The sequence below is a fragment of the Arachis hypogaea genome, chromosome 12 (genome assembly GCF_003086295.3).
Source record: "Arachis hypogaea cultivar Tifrunner chromosome 12, arahy.Tifrunner.gnm2.J5K5, whole genome shotgun sequence".
NCBI classification, from domain to species: Eukaryota; Viridiplantae; Streptophyta; class Magnoliopsida; order Fabales; family Fabaceae; genus Arachis; species Arachis hypogaea.
In genome coordinates this window covers 117,285,398-117,307,404 of record NC_092047.1, presented here as the reverse complement: position 1 = coordinate 117,307,404, position 22,007 = coordinate 117,285,398, and the positions used below count along the sequence as shown (strand labels likewise).

The window sequence follows — 22,007 nt, the reverse complement described above, 5'->3', positions numbered from 1 at the left end:
ACATCTCAAAGTCTGAAAAAGGAAGAAAAACACCCAAACGGGTGATCATACACTCATACATAAAGAAAAAATGAGGGGCCGCCTCATTGGCCCTCCCAAAGCAAACCTGGTCTTCTAGACCCGGAACTACCAATTCATACTTCGGCTCATCTTCCTCAGAAGCACAAATTCTGTGGTGAGTATGAAGATGGGTAATAAACTCAGTATCGACCGAGGGTTCCTCCCCTAGGACCGTGACATCAACCCACTGAGAAAGAACATCTACGGAGGCCATTTCTTTTTCTTAAAAAGGTGACGAAAACCTACAAGGGAAAAAGAAAAGGAAAATAAAAAACACGGTCTCTAAAGGGAGGGGATACAGAACCAAAGTCTACAAACCAACCTATCTACAAAATAAAGGCATGCAAATAGAAAGGCATGTTACAGAAAGAATTAACCTTTATCCGAAAATGAGGGTTGGAGGAAGCAAAAGCCTTTGAAACGCGAGGGTGCAGCACGAACGAAGGAAGAGGAAATTTGAAAAATCGCAGAAACGAAACAATGAAAGAGAGGGAAAGTATTTATAAATACGTTAGGGGCACAATGGTAAAAATGGAGCAGTCATTAATAAAGACGCACCGTTACCAAGACCATTAATCCCTACGCGCATCCCTAACGGACGCGACACTTGATTAGACGTAACTGTCAGAACCAAAAGGTCACGAAAAGTCACGTCGGCTTCAGACCATCACGTCGGTCCTCCAACAAGTCGGCTACAACCCCGAGTAGAATACTCGAACCCAAATCTTAAAGAGAAATTGGGCTCGAGTAGGGGCACTGTTCATACCCTGGCCCAATAATAAAGGCCCAGAACCAAGCGAAAAGGCCTAATCCAAAGGGTTGGGCCTCACCCAGTACCAATCTTCGTCTTAGGAAGTCGGTACTCGCCACGACTTGATCTAAAGAAGTCGGGAACGAGGGTTAGCTGGCAGATAAGCACTCATTTGAATGAGTAATTGCCTCTAGAATCTCTCTAACCACTTCCACAAGCCATATCTTAACTTCCCTAAGATAAAGGGACGGTTAACACCCTAAAAAAGTGGCACTACTCCAACGGTGGTTATTGGTTCACCACTATAAATACACTGACACTTCTCAGGTATCTCTAAGTCCCAATACTCTCTAGACCTGCTCACACCCTTGCTGACTTAGGCATCGGAGTGTCTTTGCAGGTACCACCCCCCATCCTTTCACACGCACAAGTCGGACAGAGGGCACCGAGTTGCAGATCCACTTGAAAGCCTCCTCCTTCATACGTTTGGGCCAACCAACGCCATCCAGCCCATTAATCTCCGGTTACCCATCGTAACAACAACAGATCAGACGTCGATATTGTATCCAAAATATATCTGATACACAAACATAACAACTTAACAAAATATCCGTATTTTATAGCTCATGTGCAATAGCAAATTTACTTAAAGACTAAAATATTGAACTGGTGCATACTTTTGTGGAATTGTTTTGTCCGTATTTTTTTTTTCTTTTTTTGGATTTTGTTCATAAGTGCTTTAACGTAAATAAGAAAGGGAAAAATATTTTTTTCAACATAAATATTTCAATTTTGTATTCTTTAAAGAGTGTTCTTATACTTGTTAATAAAATTTGTTTTTTTGTTTAAAAGTAGGAATGGTCAAAATGAAAAAGAAAAAATTTGCAGAATAATTATTTTTGTCATGATTGAACTATTGGTACTTAGGTTTTAATATCAGAAACCCGACTTATTAGTTGAACTCCCATCAAAAGGGTAGAAGTCTTTTAGCAGTTATTTTTATTACTTGAACTCAAGATCATTAATTAAGTGATGAAGATGCTTTCAACTTTGATTAATTTCACTCTGATTATGAATAAATTTAATGGATAAAAGTAAGCATAAATTTTATTAACAAAACTTTTTATCTAACTTTTATATTCCAAGCTAACACCGGCCTAAAAATCTAGAGTGAGAAGAGATACTCTTTTCTTTTCTTTTCTTTGTATTTTGGTGACTCCGAGAATGGACAAAAATTAAAGAACTTTGTAATTCTAAATGTATGGTGGAATTATACGTTAATGTCATGCAATGCAATTGTCATGAACAGAGCGTTGACTACGTGGTTAATATCCTTTCTTGTGCATTGCAATGCATGAATAAATAATAAATAAGAAAATAGAATTGTTACTGTGGGGTGAGTTGTTCCAGCACAACTAAATATGTGCAAACCAGCTTGTCAAAAACTGGACTCAGTCACAGCAACAATAATAACTCTTTTTGCCCCTCACTCTATACTTTATAGGATAGCTTTCAACTCTCAATCAAGAATTTGTAACACCGACCACCATATTATTCTATTTTATACCATATGATCCTTAGAGTAATTAAAAACAAAAGTGAAAAGAAATGCTACCCTGATCTATTCCCTTAAGTATGTGGTACTCTAGTAATAATTAATTGCATTAAAAATATGTTATTGGAGGCAATAATAACTCATAAAATTGAAGTATTAAATAGTAGATTATGAAATAGGGATGTTTCTCTTTATATTATAGTAGTATTTATTGGAATAAATTAATTTCAATAACCCAGATCATCCATATTGAATCACACAAAATATATCATAATACGGAAGTGTACCTTCATTCATAGAAATCAGAAATTGACAGAAGGATTTAGATCTTGGTTCTTTCGATCTTCTTCAACCAAAGCCTTCTATATTCCTAGGCGGTTGAATTGCAACTCTTTTGATGAGGAAAGAGCAACAAAGTTGGCTTGGGTATGTTGGGGACCGAAACTCTGAAGGCACTTGTTCATACCCTGGGTCGAGATGTCCGACCCGGGATGATCGACGACAAAGCGACCGACCTGTTCAGGTCTGGAATCTCCGATCTCTTCTCAAAGAGCTCGGCCAAATCACCAGGAAAGTCCAAAAAGGGCCCAAATAGAGGAACACGACCCAAACCCAAAGGCACCCAAGCCTATAGAGGTAAGGGCGGTTCCCTTGAAGATAAGGTGACCCCACTCAAAGATAAGATAAGATAAGATAACTATCTTATCTCCAAAAAGGTCACTCCACACTACTATAAATACACTGGAGCACCCAGGTATAACTCAGACTCTGATTCTACAAAAAATACCTGCTTAATATCCTTGCTAACTTAAGTATCGGAGTCCCTTGCAAGTACCGCCACCCTCCGGTGACAAAGGATCAGCAGCATTGCCAGTCCAACAAGTCGGACACGACAGCTCCGGCCACCACCCACCAGCCGGGCACGTCATCTCCAACCAGCACAGAAGATCTCGTCCGAGATCGATCTACAATTTCAGGTAACCCTCGGAACATTGGCGTCGTTGCCGGAGACCTGGAAGTCATCCCATCATCATGGCGGACAACCTTGACAACGACCACGACTCTGATCTAGAAGATAGGACGCCGCATAAGAATGCGGACACTACACCAAAGGATACTTCTCCACCTAACAAAGACAAGAATTCACCCAACACGGGAGCCATTGAGGCACTTCAGGATCCACTAAAACAACTCAAAAAAGAGGTCGAGTATCAACGAGAGGCCGAGAGACCTACGAAGGGAAGCTAGGCGACGCCACGAATTAGAGGACAAACTCCTAAAACTCGAAGCCAATCTCAAAACTAAAACCACTCGATCCAACCACGAAGATAGCTCCCGCAAGGACCAAGACCAATTCACCAAAGAGATCATGAAGGCCAAAATTCTAAAAGACTTCAAACCGCCCGACATGACTCTGTACGATGGCACATCAGATCCCAGTCATCATCTCAGCAATTTCAGAAGTAGAATGTATCTCACCGACGTCTCAGATGCAACTCGGTGCAAAGTGATAAACCTCGATTTTGTGGTTTATCTTGTGCTTAATTTGGGGGATTTTATCAACTTTTCTCACATTTATTCAATGAAATATCATGGTTTTGTAATTCTCCCTAGATTTGTGCTTAAATGTGAAAACATGCTTTTTAGGCCCTAAAATAGCTAAATTTAATTCACTTTAATTCCATTTGATGCCTTGATATGTTTGTTGAGTGATTTCAGGTCCATAAGACAAGTATTGGATGGAAGAAGTGAGGAGAAAAGCATGCAAAGTGGGAGAACTCATGAAGAAATGAAGGAACCGTAAAGCTGTCAAGCCTGACCTCTTCGCACTCAATTGACCATAACTTGAGCTACAGAGGTCCAAATGAGGCGGTTCTAGTTGCGTTGGAAAGCTAACATCCGGGGCTATTAAGGATTTAGTAACGCACTAATGTAATACACTTGCAGATTTGGCGGGATTGTGAGTGCAGTTTAAGGGATATTAAGGAGCACTGGTGGTGGAAGCCATGGGTCATGGAAGATGCGAACATTAGTACCAGAGCATATTTTCCATAACAAGCTTTTCTCGATCACCTTGCGCCCTTCAAGAACACTTCTCCAGCCCACGACGGTACGCTTCCTATCTCTGCATGTAGAAAATCTGTATATCTGAAATATTTAGCTTTGAGCATTCTTGATAGAGTAGAATTAGAGTATTTCATTAGACGCTAACATTGCTTGCCCAATAACGCCAAATTTTGCGCCCTTAGCTCTTTGATCCTCAGCCCTCTATCTTTCTTCGGTCTTGTCATTGTGTCCCATTTAATCCAAACCATTCTTCGTTCTGCGCCTTTTTGACCACACCAAAATTGCGAGAGCATGCTATGAATCTCACTCAACAGCGTGTCCGGGAACTTGAAACAAGAGAGTGTATAAATAGGAATCGCCTCCCCCACCGCTCTCAATAGCGTGTGTCTGCCACCTGATGACAATAGATTTCTTTTCCAACCCATAATCCTCTTCTGAACTTTATCCTTGATAGCTCCAAAGGTTGCTTTCTTTGATTTTTGAACTATAGAGGGCAGTCACAGGTATTTGTCTTGTGTTTCGATATGTTCAATATTTAGTGTCTGAGCAACTGCTAGTTTTGTGTTCTGAGGTGTGTTATGACTGAAAAAGATAGCCGACTTATTTAAATTGACTTTTTGCCCACTAAAACCCTCATAGATCTCTAGCAATTCTAGAATACTTTGGCTTGTATTAGGTGTATTCTTAGAAAAAAAAAGATTAAATCATTTCGTATGATCTTATAAAAGATCAAATTGTAGAATAAACTACTAATATTATATTACGTTACCGTTCAAGTCTTAAATTTAAATAATTTTTTTTTTAAATTTTATGTATAGCAAAAAATTTTCGAATCAAATGATAATTTTAATACGGTCAATTTCTTATCTTTTATTTTAATGTCAAATTTATCGAACTTACATTTTAAATTATATATATCAAATATTTAAAAATTATTTGTTTTTATATTTTTTAAATTAAATATTCTTTTATTTTTTATGTTTAACAAATTAGAGTTCAAATTTATGGTAGCAATTATATTTTGTTACTGTGTGGGGTCCTAGTACGGCTGTTCAATGTGCCACACCATTGCTAGCTAGATTTTCTAACTACAAATGCCACTTGGCAATTGACTTATAACTTCACACGTCAATGGAAACTATTAACTCTGTTGTGTTCCACCTAAATGTGGCAAACTCAGCTTTATAATTATTACAGTATGAATAACCTTATGCTTAATATGAATTATGGATTCATGTTTGAAAAAAAAGTTCAAACCAACCAACTAGTAATTAATTATATTGGTGACTAATATCATCCCACAATATCTCATAGTTATGTGCTATTTTGTTAGAGAATTGGTTGGCCATGGCTAATAAGCTTGAATTGCTTCTTTATTTTCTTTGCTTATGATTGTAAGTAATCTTTGACCAAGAAAATTAACGAGAGGCAATTAAGAAGGAAGCAGCTAGGAACGTAGCTTTAGGGAATTGGGAAAATAAGTACGTACCTTGAGGCATTGGACATGGTGCGTGAGGGACCACATTCTCAAACATGATCATTTGATTTGTCAACACTTAATTCAAAATTTCAATGATTAGTTGGTGAATAACATCTCAAAAAGTCTACAAACAACAAAGACTGAAGCTATTAATTTTTCAGCTGAACGGAGCAACTGAATATAAAATGAGATATATATCATTTTCTTTCACTCATGTACAGTTTTTACAAAAATAAGGTATCTCTGGTTGTCCAAGCCTATTCACATAAAAAACCCGTGAGCATATCTTTTCTAGCTTGAGATTATACAAAGGGGTCATGTAGAGCCTGAAGTAATTACAAGAAATACATACATGGAAAAGTCTAGGCCAGCAATTTTATTAAATTCTGGCCAACATATAACCAGCAAAAGAAAAATGAGTAATCCCACATCATTGGATGAAATCTCACACCATTAAAAACATTGATGACTATTTGATGGCTACAAATCACAAAAATTGCTGACCCCTAGCACTTCTCGTACGGTATCAAAACTCTATGTTCAAAAGTCTAGAATTTAAGGCTATACATTAGCTCTGATACCATGTTATGAAACCACTCATCCCAAAAGGTTAAGCTAATAGGAGGAGACAACATTAATAGTTATATCTCTAATATTCTAAAAAAAAAACCAATAAATAAATAATATTTTTTCGAATCTCAACTAATTTTATAATAATTTAATATAATAGGATCAAATTTAATTATTTAGTAGAGACAAATAAATATTATCATTATATAGTAATAAAAAGTTTTTTAAATTGTAACCGGGGCACTTAACCCCCCACAAGTTTCTAGGTAAATGTAAATCCCTCCCTAAATTATCTGTGTGTATATAAACTGCAACTGCTATGTGTGTGATAGTATACCATGTTATTTGTGAGGACTGGGGATCAGCAACCTTAAAAACTGCCACATCTGTTGATGAGTAAGCTTTTCACCAAACTCACATTATTAATGTACATCTTTATCTATATCTATACATATATATACCATGTTCTCAAATCCAATTTTTGTGTTTTACAATGGTAATTTCACAATGGTAATTTAAAAAAAAAAAAAAAGAAACTAATTTTTTCTTTCCGATGCTGAACTTTTACTTTTTTAACTCACATACTATATCTTTTTTATTTAAAAAAGATTAAACATACAAATTATGAAGCACCACTAGTAGTATATATAAGCTGCAAGTGCATAAGAATATAATTGCTTTAAATGCTAGTGCATGGGAGTGTTGTGTTTTTGGTATGAGGGGCTTTCCTTCTTCAAATGTTTTAGGCTTTAATGGCCATTTAAGTATTTAGCAGATGTTACTAACTTACTATCATCTGCTGAAAATTTAAGTTCCAAAACCTCAGCAACTCTAGCTGAATCTTCTCTTCCAGGATAGTTTCTTGAGAGCTCTTTTGATTGCAGGAGTTGTTTTCTTATGGATATTTCTTCCCTCAGAGGGTTAACTGATCTGGTAAGATATAAAGCTCCTGTGCTGTAAATCATTATTCTTAAAACATAAATAAGTATGCATTATTTTATACTGTATTTGGAAATCAAGGCAAATATCTAATGAAGAATTGAAATGTGAATATACACTCTATGTCATTCTGGTTTTGAATATTGATATTGGTTGATAAAATGTGTTATGAAGACCCTGAAATGTTTCTGTATGTAGTGACTATAATGAACATAATTTCTTCTGAATTTGCAGGAAATAATGGAAGATCCTACCTATCTTCATCAGTGGCATTTGAGCTCTATTGATGAGCCTACTTTACTTCCGATTGCTGCTGCTTTTGGAGAGACTTTACAGCAACATTCATTCTCTCATCCCAGTTTCAACCCCAAAACTTCCATGGAAACTTCACTTTCTAACATTGACAGACCTACAAAACATCTCAAGAACAATAGCTGGTGTCCAACTAAAACTCCATCCGAGGCACAATTTGCTTCTTGCTCAACTCTTCTTTCATTTGTGGATCCCAATTATATAAACCAGTTGGAAGTGGTGAAGTCTAAGGATGAGATGGTTTGTCCTAAAATGAATGACACAACTCCTAAAGACATGAACTTTCAAGGAACATTAGGAAATCAATATGTGTTCGAGGCTAGTCAGGCGACTAAGCATGTAGGGCCACGTTCTAGACTTTCTCAACCTCAAGACCACATAATAGCCGAAAGGAAGCGTCGAGAGAAGCTCAGCCAGCGGTTCATTGCTCTATCTGCCCTTGTTCCTGGACTACAGAAGGTATACAACATTTGGTTAAAGTGATATTTGGCTTGTTATGATTCTTAGTTGACTGTTTGTTGTTTCTGTCTTTCATAACTGTGAACATATATTGGAGCATTTGTTTAGTAGTTTAAGATCTGGTGTTTAGAATTTAGAGTAAAAGGGCAACTTCAAAAAAGTTGGCTGATATTGGCCAAAAAGTAGTTGGTTTCCTAGTTGAACTCTATTTAACGCTTAGCAGGAAGCTCATAAATATGTGGAATTGAATATATATTTTGTGGTGGTTGTGTTCTTTTGTCCATGCTGTTGCTCTAACACATAAATGCATCCATTGATCTCTTTTTGAACATGCTACTAACAGACAGACAAAGCTTCTGTTCTTGGAGATGCTATCAAATACTTAAAGCAATTGCAAGAGAAGGTGAAGGCTCTTGAGGAAGAACAGAACAAGAGAAAAGCTGTGGAATCTGTAGTATTTGTGAAAAAATCTCAATTATCCAATGATGCAGAAGACGCTTCTTTAGAATATGAGGGTATCTTCCATGAGGCATTACCTGAAATTGAAGCAAGATTCTGTGATAAAAATGTTCTCATAAGAATCCACTGCGAGAAGAACAGAGGAGTTGTAGAAAAATCAATCAATCAAATTGAGAAACTCCATCTAAAAGTTACCAATAGCAGTGCCATGACGTTTGGGAGCTGGGCCTTAGATATAACTATTATTGCTCAGGTAACTTGAGTACCAATTCTATGGAATGAAAGCTACATGCAAATAACAGCCTAACAACTAAATCAAAAAATGGAACTATGTTGTCACTTTTTAGAATAGATACATCAACAATAATTTGTTATAGTTGATCATGGTATATCTGGATAATGTTAGTGCCAAGGAAAAAAAGAATAGCTCGACTTCTAATTTTCCATGCATGCATAATCATATTTTTTTTGTAGCAAACATAATTTTTCTTTCAATGAGGAAAAATGTTTTTTAATTTGCAGATGGAAAAGGGATTTTGCATGACAGTGAAGGAGCTTGTGAGAAACCTGCGCTCAGCTTTTGCATCTATCATTTGAAGAAGTTCCATTTGTCTAAATCAAGCAGAATCCGTCACCACTCAAAAGTATAAGAATAAATAATAGGATTTACTGTCTAGTGTCAACTATATATACACATAGCAGTTTATGTTACTTCATTTATGTTCATGTTTGCAACTTGCAAAGCCTGTAATGTCTGCCACCTTAACCAAACCATTATTTACCTCAAGCATGCTACATTGCCACCAGTGGTTCATTTTGCATGAGGGGCTTTTCTGTCAACATATACTTTTTGCATGATCAACAAGTTGATCATGTTACTTCCACGGTTCCACCCCATCATGTTTCTACAGTGGCTTGTACAGCTTGCTAGGCATTTTTTGGCATCAGGTTGAAAAGTTCAACCCCATCTGTTTCTACTTTCTAGCACAGTTCTTCTTCTACTTGAAGTAAATCTTTAGAAAAAGGATCATTGGTTCTTTTTTGGGTGGTCTCGACAAACAGGCCTTTTGTTGCATTCTTGTAGGTTTATTTCTGTTAAATAAAAAAATGTTTCGTACCAAAAATGTTTGGTTCAAGTCAATGAATAACTGTATCTTCAATTATTTGTATGAATGTTTAACTTGCATGTTTTCGTGCACGGCATTAGCATATATCAGCATGCAAAAGAAAAATGCTTCAAAATAGTGAATGTTGTCCTGATAAATGGAGACCATAAATGTTAAATGAGAAGGGTTTTAATATTATTATATGTTTTCTTAATGTTAGCCAAGTGAATCCTTGTACACATTCTTTATAATCTTAGTCCCCACAGAAGATTATACTAAAGATCTTGTTATGATTTCGCCCTCTGCCAGCCCCTCAATGTATTAGAATTTTTCATGAATGTCACTTAATATTTTCCATATAATTATATTATTGAAGGATCATGATTTTTGAAACAAATATGTTGGGAGGATAAGTGAAAGATTAAAGAAAACAGTGGTATATGGAAATAGTACAAAAGGCCAGTTTTGTATATTGTCTTTCAGATCATTATGCTTCCATTGATGCCAAATCCTTTAAGATCAACATTTAAGGAATGGATGACACCAAAAATTTGGAATACTATATTCTTAAGAATTTACTATGAACAAGGGGGAAATAGTACATAGGGTCATTATAGAAGAAGACAAAAACAGATTTTCCTCATATCACTTATTTTCTGATGAAATCTATCCCCTTCTGGATGCTTTCTGCTAACTCTTGCTTTGCTTTCTCCAATCCAATCCTGTTAAGTATTTAACATCAGAACTTTACTTTGTGTTACATTACTGCTACCAATTCCAACAAAGATATTAGCTAAATACTAAGAGTTTAGTAATCTCCTATCATACCTTTCATACTCATTCAGGGGACCAAGTTGAAATACCTCTTCTGCTCCACCGCGACCAAGACGTACCTTGGTTGCAAAGAAGGGAAGTTCCGTCACCTGTTTAAAACATAATGTTAAAATGAGAAGTAAAAAAGTATAGCATTATACTGTGCAATGAAATAAGTTCTTGAACATGGCACCTGGGACTGCACAAAAGAACATTCCACCACTCCGGCTTCTCCCTTCAAGCCACGGAGGCATGCGTCAGCAAACTTGGCAGCTGCATATGCCTACTCAATCGAGAGTGGATTTTCAAGTTAGTCTTGCCACTTGGAGTAGACTCAGTTGGTACTAATTAACAATGCTTGTAAACATAGAAATACACATAATAAATATAAGCTGCTAACCATTGATAGTGTTGCAGAACCAGCTCCAGCTTTTGCCTGTAACATGAATAATCGTGATTATATTATGGTGGATCAATCACAAACCAGATACATACAAGGGATAGGATACAATATTTGAGATTTTGTAAATTTCAACTGTCATGGATATGAAAATAATGTTAGTTAACTATCGTTACTTGTAGTATCGGATTATATTTTCCTTTAGTAAAAAATTATTATCGTAGAATAGAACTGGGAGTAACCGATAGTTGTTGTAGCATTATACTCGCCATGAATAATATATCATAGGTGATATGTGGCATTAAGCAGAAATAAATTCGAAGGAAGGATGAAAGGGAGTCAAACTTCATTTTTTGCTTCCTGTCCCTTCTACTTCAGTTACATCTTTAAGCAATTGACTTGTATGGCATTTACCTCAACAACTTCTGTTCCACCATTTTGGATGCGATTTGTCAGGTATTCAACTTCTTCTGCAGTGAAGCTACTAGGAGGCTTAACCTACAAACAAAATACACAGTTTTGAAAGAAAAAGATAAGCATGGGTTCTAGATTTTAAAAAGCGGGGAACAGAAGGCTTAAGGGAGGACTCTGCACCTGCGACAAAAGAGGCAGTATTGTAACTCCTGCATGACCTCCCACCACTGGAACATCAACCTCTCTTGGATCCACTCCAAGTACCTCTGCCTGCATGGATAAACAGATTGACTTACATTAGTCTTTACTTAGTTAATTTCAAGCAATAAAGTATACTGTTTCAAAAATATTTATCATCACAAATTTGACATAACATTTAACCTACAGAAAGTGTGTTCAAGACTCTCTACTTATAATTCCAGGAAGAACAGGAAAGTAATGCTTACCACAAAAGTATTTGCCCTCACAACATCCAGGGTTGTAACACCTAGCAGCCGCTTTGGATCATAGGTACCAGCTTTTTTGAAAACCTCAGCAGAAATTGCAACAGTGGAGTTCACTGGATTGCTAATCAAGTTGACAATTGCATTGGGACAGAACTTGGCAATTCCTTCACAAAGGGTCTTCACAATTCCAGCATTTATCTTAAACAAATCATCCCTTGTCATCCCGGGTTTCCTTGGGACACCAGCAGGTATAATTACCAGGTCCATCCCAGTGAGTGCGCCCTCAAGTTGCGGCTGCCCCAGAAAGCCGCGAACCTAACAATCCCAAAAAAGTGGGAATAATTTGAACATAACAACACATAGCAGCTATAGATTACTAAGTTCCAGCACCAATTTGGCTATAAAATCAATTCATATAAGCTTCACCTAAATAACATCCCCATTTAACACAAAGACAACAATTTTGTGATAAGCTGCTATTCGATTATCAAGAATTCTGCAACAATCCATGAAGAAAACAGTAAAAGGAGATTACCACAGCACCAGTGTCCATATGACTAACATCAGCAGTGACACCAGGGGTGTTAACAACATCATAGAGATGAAGAACTGAGACCAAGGGATTAATCTTCATCAGCAAAGATAGGGATTGGCCAATTCCACCAGCAGCCCCCAAGATTGCCACCTTGAATCCCGGTGCCCCTCCTTTTGCCCTGCACTCAGCCCTCTCAACAAGAACATCACCACCATCCTGTCATCACATGATCAAGCACTAATCTTTGGCAATAATAGAAGCTCGAGTTTATGCAAGGAACACAAATTTTAGAAAATTTCCAGGTTATGTAGTATTGATTCATTAAATACTGATCATTGAGGCTTCTTATAGCTATGTAATGTTATATCAACTATGAAGTACCCTTTGCAACAAACCTTGAAATTGGGTGGCTGAAGATGAGAGGTGATTCTTGCAATACGATGATTAGCCGCTGCACGTGCTTCCATGTTCTATGAAAGTATTTGAGAAACAAGAGTTAGAAGCAGTTAGCACTGTCTGTTATATATGGGGGTAAATGAATAATATAGATGAATGGATAAAATATATAAATGAGAAATAATGGGAACCAAGAAGTTGACACATACGTCCAATGTTTTTTCTTCAAATATTAAAATGAGAAGCAAAAGAAGAGTTTTGTGTGGAACCCAATTGTTGTGAAGGCTTATCCTTGTTTTTGATAATGTTGAGCTAAAGTGAATGTGGATCTCAGGATTTTAGTGAAGAAGAGAAGAGCCAAATTGCGTTGTGGTGAACTTTTTGAAGTGTGTGATGCAATCATTTCACAATTTAATATTTCTCTTGTGCTTTTTTATTTCTAGTTGTATTTTCGGACTCTTTTTTTTTTACACGGAGAGAATTGGTGTGTAAAGGTATATTATTGAAAAAATTTATATTTTTCTTTTGATATAGAATTAATTTTTTAATTGTTATTAAATAAATTAGACAATCAAATTTGTTGAGAAGAGAAAAAGAAAATAAAATTTGAGAATCTGATTTGAGTCAAATTTCTGTATTATAAAATTTTTAAAAATTTAATTACATACATCTAAAGATCAAATTTATATATTATAAAATTCAAGTACGGAAATCTAATATCAGACTTGTGTACTTTACACTCAAATCAAACACATCATACTTTAATGATGCTGTTGTTGTAAAATAACTAAACAAATAAATAAGAAAGAGATAATAAATACAAAATGTAAAATATAATTAGATAACTCTAGTAATAATATTCACTATAATTATTATTTCAATATAAAAAAGATGATTCATATATATATATTAAATATATATATTACTAATATATGTAGTAACGTATGAAAGAAAGAAAGAGGAAAAGTTTTGTATATAGACAATATAAATAGAGAGAAATAATTGTTATTGATGATATTGTCTGAGTCTTAAGTCTTTATTTATACATGAGTGAAGCTTTAAATTTTCAAACTTCATTAATGCTCAATTTAACTTGGGAGCTTCACTCTTTCATAGGAAAAATCAACTGGCCATGTATTGAAAGGTCATCCACATCATCATGTTTATCACAACACTCTCCCTTGAATGACCATTTAAGATTATGCCTCATTAAAACCTTACTAAAGAAAACCCAATGAGAAAAACTTTAGTGAAGGAAAAAGAGTACAATATCCTTTGTGATGGGGACTGCCTCATTAAAAACCTTGTCAAGAAAAACCAAATGGAAAAAAACCTGACCAAGGAAAAAAGAGTACAGTCTCCCCCTCTTGTCGACATCATTTAATATCTCGAAATCGACGCATCCCAATCTGATGTACCAATTTTTCAAAGGAGAATTTTGGGAGTGACTTTGTAAATAAATCTGCCAGATTGTCACTTGAGCGGATCTGTTGGATATCAATTGTCCCTTGATTTTGAAGATCATGAGTGAAGAAAAATTTGGGAGAAATATGCTTTGTTCTATCACCTTTGATGTATCCGCCTTTAAGTTGAGCAATACATGATGTATTATCTTCAAACAGGACAGTTGGAGCTATCTTATGATCAATCAGTCCACATGATGACAAAATATATTGGATCAAATTCTTGAACCAAAAACACTCGCGACTAGCTTCATGTATCGCTAGTATTTCGGCATGATTAAAGGATGTTGCAGCAATCGTCTGTTTCGTGGACCTCCATGATATAGCAGTTCCACCATATGTGAACAGGTATCCTGTTTGAGATCTCCCTTTATGTGGATCAGATAAGTATCCAGCATCTGCATAGCCAACTAATTGTGACTTGGATCCATATGGATAAAACAATCCCATATCAACTGTCCCATGAAGATATCGAAAGATTTGCTTGATTTCACTCCAATGTCTTCTGGTTGGGGAGGAACTATACCTTGCTAGTAAATTCACAGCAAATGATATATCGGGTCGTGTATTATTAGCAAGATATATTAGCGCTCCAATGACACTAAGATATGGTACTTCAGGACCAAGGATATCTTCATTCTCTTCTTTAGGACGGAATTGATCCTTCTCCACATCCAAAGATCTTACGATCATTGGGGTACTCAAGGGATGTGACTTATCCATATAAAATCTTTTCAAGATCTTCTCTGTGTATGTTGTTTGATGAATAAAGACCCTATTTTTTATATGCTCGATCTGCAGGCTGAGACAAAATTTAGTCCTTTCAAGATCTTTCATCTCAAACTCTTCTTTTAGAGTTTTTATAATTGTTGGAATCTCTTCAGGAGTCCCAATGATATTTAAATCATCAACGTACACAGCAATTATAATGAATCCAGATGCGGATTTCTTTATGAAAACACATGGACAGATATCATCATTCTTGAATCCATTTTTTGCCAGATACTCAGTAAGAAGATTATACCACATTCGTTCAGATTGCTTTAGACCGTATAAAGATCTTTGCAATTTAACTGAGTATAACACTTGCGAATATTCACTGGATGGTTTAGATATCTTTAGTCCTTCAGGGACTTTCATATAGATATCTCGATCTAATGAGCCGTACAAATAGGCTGTTACCACATCCATTAAATGTATATGCAGTTTATGATATGCAGATAAATTGACCAAATAACACAATGTTATCGCATCCACTACAGGGGAATACGTTTTTTCATAATCTATATCGGACCTTTGTGAAAAATCTTGTGCCACAAGTCGGGCTTTGTAGCGCACAACTTCATTTTTCTCATTTCGTTTTCTCACAAATACCCACCAGTATCCACCAGGTTTTACATCTTCTGGTGTATGGACTACAGGTCCAAAGACTTCACGTTTTGCAAGTGAGTCTAATTCAGCCTTCATGGCTGCTTCCCATTTTGGCCAATCATTTTTTTGTCGACATTCTTCGACTGATCTTGGCTCAAGATCCTTAATTTCATGCATGATATTTAATGCCACATTATATGCAAATATTTCATTGATAATTGTCTTATTTCGGTCCCATTTCTCTCCTGTAAAGACATAATTTATCGAGATCTCATCATTTTCACAATTTTCAAGTATCTGAATCTCTTCTGGCGTTAACATTATATCAGAATTTTAGACAACTGCAAGTGTCTCTACTATATTTTTTTCAACAGGAATAGTATTTACCTTATTTTGTTTTCGAGGATTTTTATTTTTGGGACCGACAGGCCTGCCACGCTTCTGGCGTGAATTTGCTTCAGTGGCTACTTGTCCTACTGGGACATCAATTCGAATGGGGACATTTTTCACTGGTATATAAGATTTGGTTATCCTCTTTGTATCGGAAAATGCATAAGGCAATTCATTTGTTATTCTTTGCAAATATATAATCTTTTGAACTTCTAGTTCACATTGTCCTGATCGAGGATTTAAATGCATCAAAGATGATGCTTTCCAATTAAGTTCTTTTTCAGAAAAATTATTCTCTCCCCCTAATGTTGGAAATTTTGATTCATCAAAATGACAATCCGCAAACCGGGCTTTAAATACATCTCTAGTTTGTATCTCAAGATACCTCACTATAGAGGGAGAATCATATCCAACATATATCCCCAATTTTCTTTGGAGTCCCATTTTGGTGCGAATAGGTGGTGCAATGGGAACATATATCGCACACCCAAATATTCTTAAATGGGAAACATTTGGCTGCTGGCCAAATGCTAATTGCATAGGAGAGAACTGATAGTAACTCGTTGGCCTCAAACGAATAAGTGCTGCGACATGTAAAATAGCATGTCCCCAAACTGAGGTTGGGAGATTTGTTCTCATAAGTAAGGGTCTAGCAATTAATTGGAGGCGTTTAATAAGCAATTCTGCTAACCCATTTTGTGTGTGAACATAAGCTACTGGATGTTCAACACTTATTCCATTAGCCATACAATAAGCATCAAAGGCTTGGAAAGTAAATTCACCAGCATTATCAAGACGAATTGCTTTGATTGGATTTTCTGGAAATTGTGCTTTTAATCGAATAATTTGATCCAATAATCTTGCAAACGCCAGGTTGCGAGAAGATAATAAGCACACATGTGACTATCTCGAAGATGCGTCTATCAGGACCATAAAATATCTAAAAGATCCACATGGTGGATAAATAAGTCCACATATATCACCTTGAATCCTTTCTAGGAATTCAGGGGACTCAAATCCAATCTTTACTAGTGATGGCCTTAAAATTAACTTCCCCTGAGAACATGCAGCACAACAAAATTCACTAGATTTAAGAATCTTCTGGTTCTTTAGTGAATGTCCATGGGAGTTTTCAATAATTCTCCGCATCATGGTTGTTCCCGGATGACCCAATCGGTCGTGCCAAGTTATGAATTCATTTGGGCTAGTAAACTTCTGGTTTACAATGGCATGTGATTCAATTGCACTAATCTTAGTATAATACAATCTAGATGAAAGTGAGGGTAACTTTTCTAATATAACCTTTTTATTTAAATCATGAGTTGTGATACATAAATACTCATGATTTTCCTCATTCATTTTTCCAATATGATATTCATTTCGGCGAATATCTTTGAAACTCAACAAGTTCCTCAAAGATTTGGTAGATAATAGTGCATTATTTATTATAAATTTTGTTCCTCCAGGAAACAAAATTATAACTCTTATGGAGCCTTCTATCACATTGCCTGAGCCAATAATGGTATTAACATATTCTTCTTTTAGCACAAGATGGACAAAATATACATTACTTTTAAGAATAGTGTGCGAACTTGCACTATCCACAAGGAAAATATCTTCAGAATATGTCCTTGCCATTTTTCTTCAAAGACAAATAATAATAATAATAAAATGAGTAGAAGTACATACACAGTAAAATTGTTCACATGAATACTTAACAAACACACACATATCAAATAGCCAATATTTCCTTCAGGATCCTCAAAGAAATTAGATAGATCATAATGAGTGGTGGAATTTTCATTATTTGAAACAAAAATTTGTTTCCTTTCCTTTGTCATCCCTTTTCAAGGATGCTTGATAAAGATCAACTAGGTGCCTTGGGGTACGACAAGTACGTGACCAATGGCCATTTCCACCACAACGGACGCATTTATTCTCAATTGATTTATTTTGCCCATTGTTTCTTTCTTTATCCCACTTCTGGTGAGATCCTTTCTTGTGAACATAATTTCTCTTCCTTCCATAAATTTTCTTGTTATCAAAATCTTGCCATTTACCTCTTCTGGGGTTATAATTTGCCGCATTTGCTTCAGGAAATGGGGCGGCGCCAGCTGGGCGCGATTCTTGATTTCTTAAGAGCAACTCATTGTTGCGTTCAGCAACAAGAAAGCAAGAGATTAGCTCAAAAAAATTTAAATCCTTTTTCTCGATACTGCTGCTGCAAGAGCACATTCGAGGCATGGAAGGTCGAGAAAATTTTCTCTAACATATCAGGCTTGAGGAAGTATCATCATCTTTTAATGATTGTGCCTTTCTTCAAGGTCTTTCCACAGATCTGCAGAATCTTTTAATGTGGGATATTCATTTTTCAATCATTCGTCAAGATAACGACGAAGGAAAATCATAGCTTTGGCTTTATCCTTCTGCGATGTATTACTTTCAGTTTTAATGGTATCTTCAAGATCCATTAAATCAAGATGGATTTTAACATCTAGCATCCATGATAAATAATTATTTCCATATATATCAAAAGCATTATATTCAAGATGAAAGACTTTCGACATAATAAAAATTTGTTACCTGAAGTCTTCCTAAAATTTCGTTAAAGCTTCGTGTTGATAACGTGTTGTAAAATAACTAAACAAATAAATAAGAAAGAGATAACAAATATAAAATGTAAAATATAATTAGATAACTCTAGTAGTAATATTCACCACAATTACTATCTCAATATAAAAGAGATGATTCATATATATATATATATTACTAATATATGTAGTAATGTATGAAAGAAAAAAAGAGGAAAAATTTTGTATATAGACAATATAAATAGAGAGAGAGAATTGTTATTGATGATATTGTCTGAGACTTAAGCCTCTATTTATACATGAGTGAAGCTTTAAATTTTCAAACTTCATTAATGCTCAATTTAACTTGGGAGCTTCACTCTTTCATAGGAAAAAATTAACCGCCCGTGTATTAAATGGTCATCCACATCATCATCATGTTTATCACAACAGCTGTAATATATTTTTTTTAAATATCAAAATTAAAAAGTATGTTTTTGGTTGGAATTTTTTTATATTTAGAATAAAAATACAAAAGACACTTTTTTTCGCTGGGGAATTAAGAATATTTCTTTCGGTTGTGAAGAATATTTTTGTTTTTTGTCTTTGTTCTTTTTTTTTTTTGGTCATGGACTTAGCCCTACAATGACTAAACCCGCCCAGAAAAAAACCCTCCCAACTCACCCAAACACCCAAGATGCTATCCCAACCAAAATGAAGCAAATCGCGCTCTTCTCTCTCAGTGCTACCAATTTAAAAGATCAATCTCCGGTTGTTTAATTTACCGACCAAAAAAAAAAAAAAAAAGACCAATCTCCATGGATGCCTGACTCTCCCTTCCTCCTACCTAAATCGGCGACAGCTTCATGCCCAATCTCCTCCTGGATGGAATCAGCTCTTTGAAAATGGGTTTTTGTCTTTCTTTTTTGATATTTCCTTTCGTTCTTATTTTGGCAGGGTAAACATGAACACAAAGCCCAATCCCTATTCTTTCCTAGCCTATGATTCTTAGCTTGTTATTAAGCCAGCCCAACTTTGTTCAACAAAAAACGCGGCCCAACTTGTCATAATTGTGTAAATTTAATCACTTTCATAATACAAAATTTATGTAAAAATATTATATATATACCAAAATCAACAATAAAATTAAATTATTATATATTTGTGTATAAATATATATATTGTTAAATTTATTTTTAATGTATATATTATATTCTAATATGTATTTATTTTTGTATCTCTCACAAATCAGACGGTTCAATTTCTATTTCTCTAACACTTCATCAGTTCACATTTCAAAAAAATACCATTATTATTCCAATATGAAAAACAAAAAATGATTTATTTGTGGTGTGGATATGAAAGACTTGTTTAGTAGGCAATCTCATAAGTCCAACACATAGATAATTGAATTTATTTGTACATATTCTTTTGAGTTTGGGACACCCACCTACATTTCTTAATACCAACAGTCTAACACATCCATGAATCATGATGTGGGTAATTTTATAAACAAGAAAGGGAAAGTGTGACGTATTCTCCACTATACTTATAATCCTAGTTGACTTATACACGAATTTTGCATATTTAAGTACCTGTCCATGTCCATAATCTAACTATAACTACAGTTACTAGGATTAAATATGACCAGCTAGCCTTGTTACAGAATCTACAATTACGGATTATTATTATAATGTAGACATAATTACAATAAAAATAAAAGATTTTGAGGGCATCTTAAATTAAATTAACTTAGAATAGAATAAAATGTCATAATCAATTATCTCCTTAGCTAAATTTCAATAGTAATAAAAAGACGGTTGGTTTTCATTTTTCGACATCATTTTTCGTATAATAAAATATAATATTTATTGAAATTTGTAATATATAAAAAATTATTATTTTAAATTGATCGACATTACACATTTTAAATATTCTCTGTCCACGTTTTTCTTGGCAGAGTATTTCAAATGTGTAATGTCAATTTAAAATAATAACTTTTCTATATATAACACATTTTGTTAAAATTATATTTTTTAATTTAAATAATTAAAAAAAAAAATCCTTTTTGTAGTGTACGGCACAGCGCGAAGTTGACGGAAATTGAAGATATTGAAGTTACGTCTTAAGTGGATGGCTGCTACGAGAACATGTTGCATATGGTTTGTAATTAATTTCATAAAGGAAAAGTATAGATAATCAACAAAATTTTTGAACAATGTGTAAATAATGTGAATTAATAGGGTTAAAAGAATAAATTTAATTAGTAACATTAAATTAGAATATAGTGTATTTTCATTTGATTGGTGGTTGTTCATGTTGTTCAAAATTTTCATTGTTCTCCTAGCACTCCCCTTTCATAAAATATGATGGCAAATTCACATTCACATAGGTAGGTGTCAACTCGTGCATTGCGAGGACTCGTATAATTTTTATTTTCCCCTCGTTAAACACGAGCTCGTATTTAAAAGAAATGAAATGATATCCACAGTAATATATAATTCCATTTTAAAGAACTCATTATTTATTATCATAATATAACATGGAAGGAATGCAGAAGCCAACAAGTTAGCATAGTATTAAATTCACAAGAATGTTATTTAACCTCAAAGTTGGGATTCATTTTAAGAGACATTCTACTATTAAGATGAATGCAAATGTGTTTTGAAAAAAAATAAACAGAGCAATACTTTTTTAAAAATTAATTTATTATTAAAAAATAAAATATTTTAAATTTGAATTAATATAAATATAAATCTAATAAATAGAAAATTAAAAAGAAATACATCATTCCTAAAAAAGAGTATTTAATAAGGACATGGGCAAACTTATATCTGTAAGCTATATTGGTCACATGCACATTGCCTCCTCTAGTTATCACGTACACATTAACCCCATGATGAGAGTGAATAGAATTGTTCTTTTGTATGGAATTTAAATTTATTAAATTATTAAATAACGGGATGATACAATATTCTAAGAAACAGTGGCGGAGCTTAGTTCAGACAAAGGGGATCATGGCCCCCCAAACTTTTTTATAAAAAACTTAGTAGTATTTTTTCAAAAGATAAAAAATAGTTCAATTGACTTAAATACTTTACTATGACTTAAAGTATCTAATAAGTTCAATAAACAACACTCTTTCTATCTTTAAGTTCAAATATAAAAAATTAGGTATTTTTTATTTATTTAATTTAATATTATTTTATATTTTACTATTTATTTAATTTAATTTTTTATATGATAAAAAATAATAGAATATTCAATAAGTATTAATATTATTGTATTTATATAAATTGATAAAAAAAATTTAATAATTATAAATTTTAATATTTATCCTTCTAACTTCTTTACATATTAGGATATATATTTAAATTTTTATATAAAATAATAATAAAAATCAAAGAATTGATACATTTTTTAAGAGGAAGGCTAATATTTAAGAAGGAGA

The 22,007-nt window shown here is 34.4% G+C and overlaps 2 protein-coding genes across 2 annotated transcripts; one reads left to right on the top strand and one right to left on the bottom strand.

Moving 5' to 3' along the window:
• Positions 1-6,832: 6,832 nt before the first annotated feature.
• On the top strand, positions 6,833-9,815 carry LOC112728668 (transcription factor bHLH25). Its single transcript, XM_072210241.1, has 5 exons — positions 6,833-6,879; positions 7,368-7,416; positions 7,657-8,193; positions 8,537-8,905; positions 9,175-9,815. Exons 2-5 carry the CDS (start codon positions 7,381-7,383, stop codon positions 9,247-9,249), a joined length of 1,017 nt encoding a protein of 338 aa, XP_072066342.1. The 5' UTR covers positions 6,833-6,879; positions 7,368-7,380; the 3' UTR covers positions 9,250-9,815.
• A 382-nt stretch (positions 9,816-10,197) lies between these two features.
• Positions 10,198-13,170, bottom strand: LOC112728667 (malate dehydrogenase 2, peroxisomal). Its single transcript, XM_025778899.3, has 10 exons — positions 12,972-13,170; positions 12,762-12,836; positions 12,367-12,582; positions 11,832-12,146; positions 11,566-11,655; positions 11,386-11,469; positions 10,972-11,007; positions 10,765-10,854; positions 10,587-10,681; positions 10,198-10,480 (listed from the first exon to the last, which is right to left on the bottom strand). Exons 2-10 carry the CDS (start codon positions 12,831-12,833, stop codon positions 10,408-10,410), a joined length of 1,071 nt encoding a protein of 356 aa, XP_025634684.1. The 5' UTR covers positions 12,834-12,836; positions 12,972-13,170; the 3' UTR covers positions 10,198-10,407.
• Positions 13,171-22,007: the final 8,837 nt, after the last annotated feature.

Coding starts and splice junctions, on each gene's coding strand:
- LOC112728667 (XM_025778899.3), bottom strand. CDS start 12,833: ATGGAAGCACGTGCAGCGGCTAATCATCGTATTGCAAGAATCACCTCT. Junction 12,583..12,761: donor TTCAGCCACCCAATTTCAAG/GTTTGTTGCAAA, acceptor ATGTGATGACAG/GATGGTGGTGATGTTCTTGT. Junction 10,855..10,971: donor GTTCTGCAACACTATCAATG/GTTAGCAGCTTA, acceptor TCGATTGAGTAG/GCATATGCAGCTGCCAAGTT.
- LOC112728668 (XM_072210241.1), top strand. CDS start 7,381: ATGGATATTTCTTCCCTCAGAGGGTTAACTGATCTG. Junction 8,194..8,536: donor TTGTTCCTGGACTACAGAAG/GTATACAACATT, acceptor TGCTACTAACAG/ACAGACAAAGCTTCTGTTCT. Junction 8,906..9,174: donor ATATAACTATTATTGCTCAG/GTAACTTGAGTA, acceptor TTTAATTTGCAG/ATGGAAAAGGGATTTTGCAT.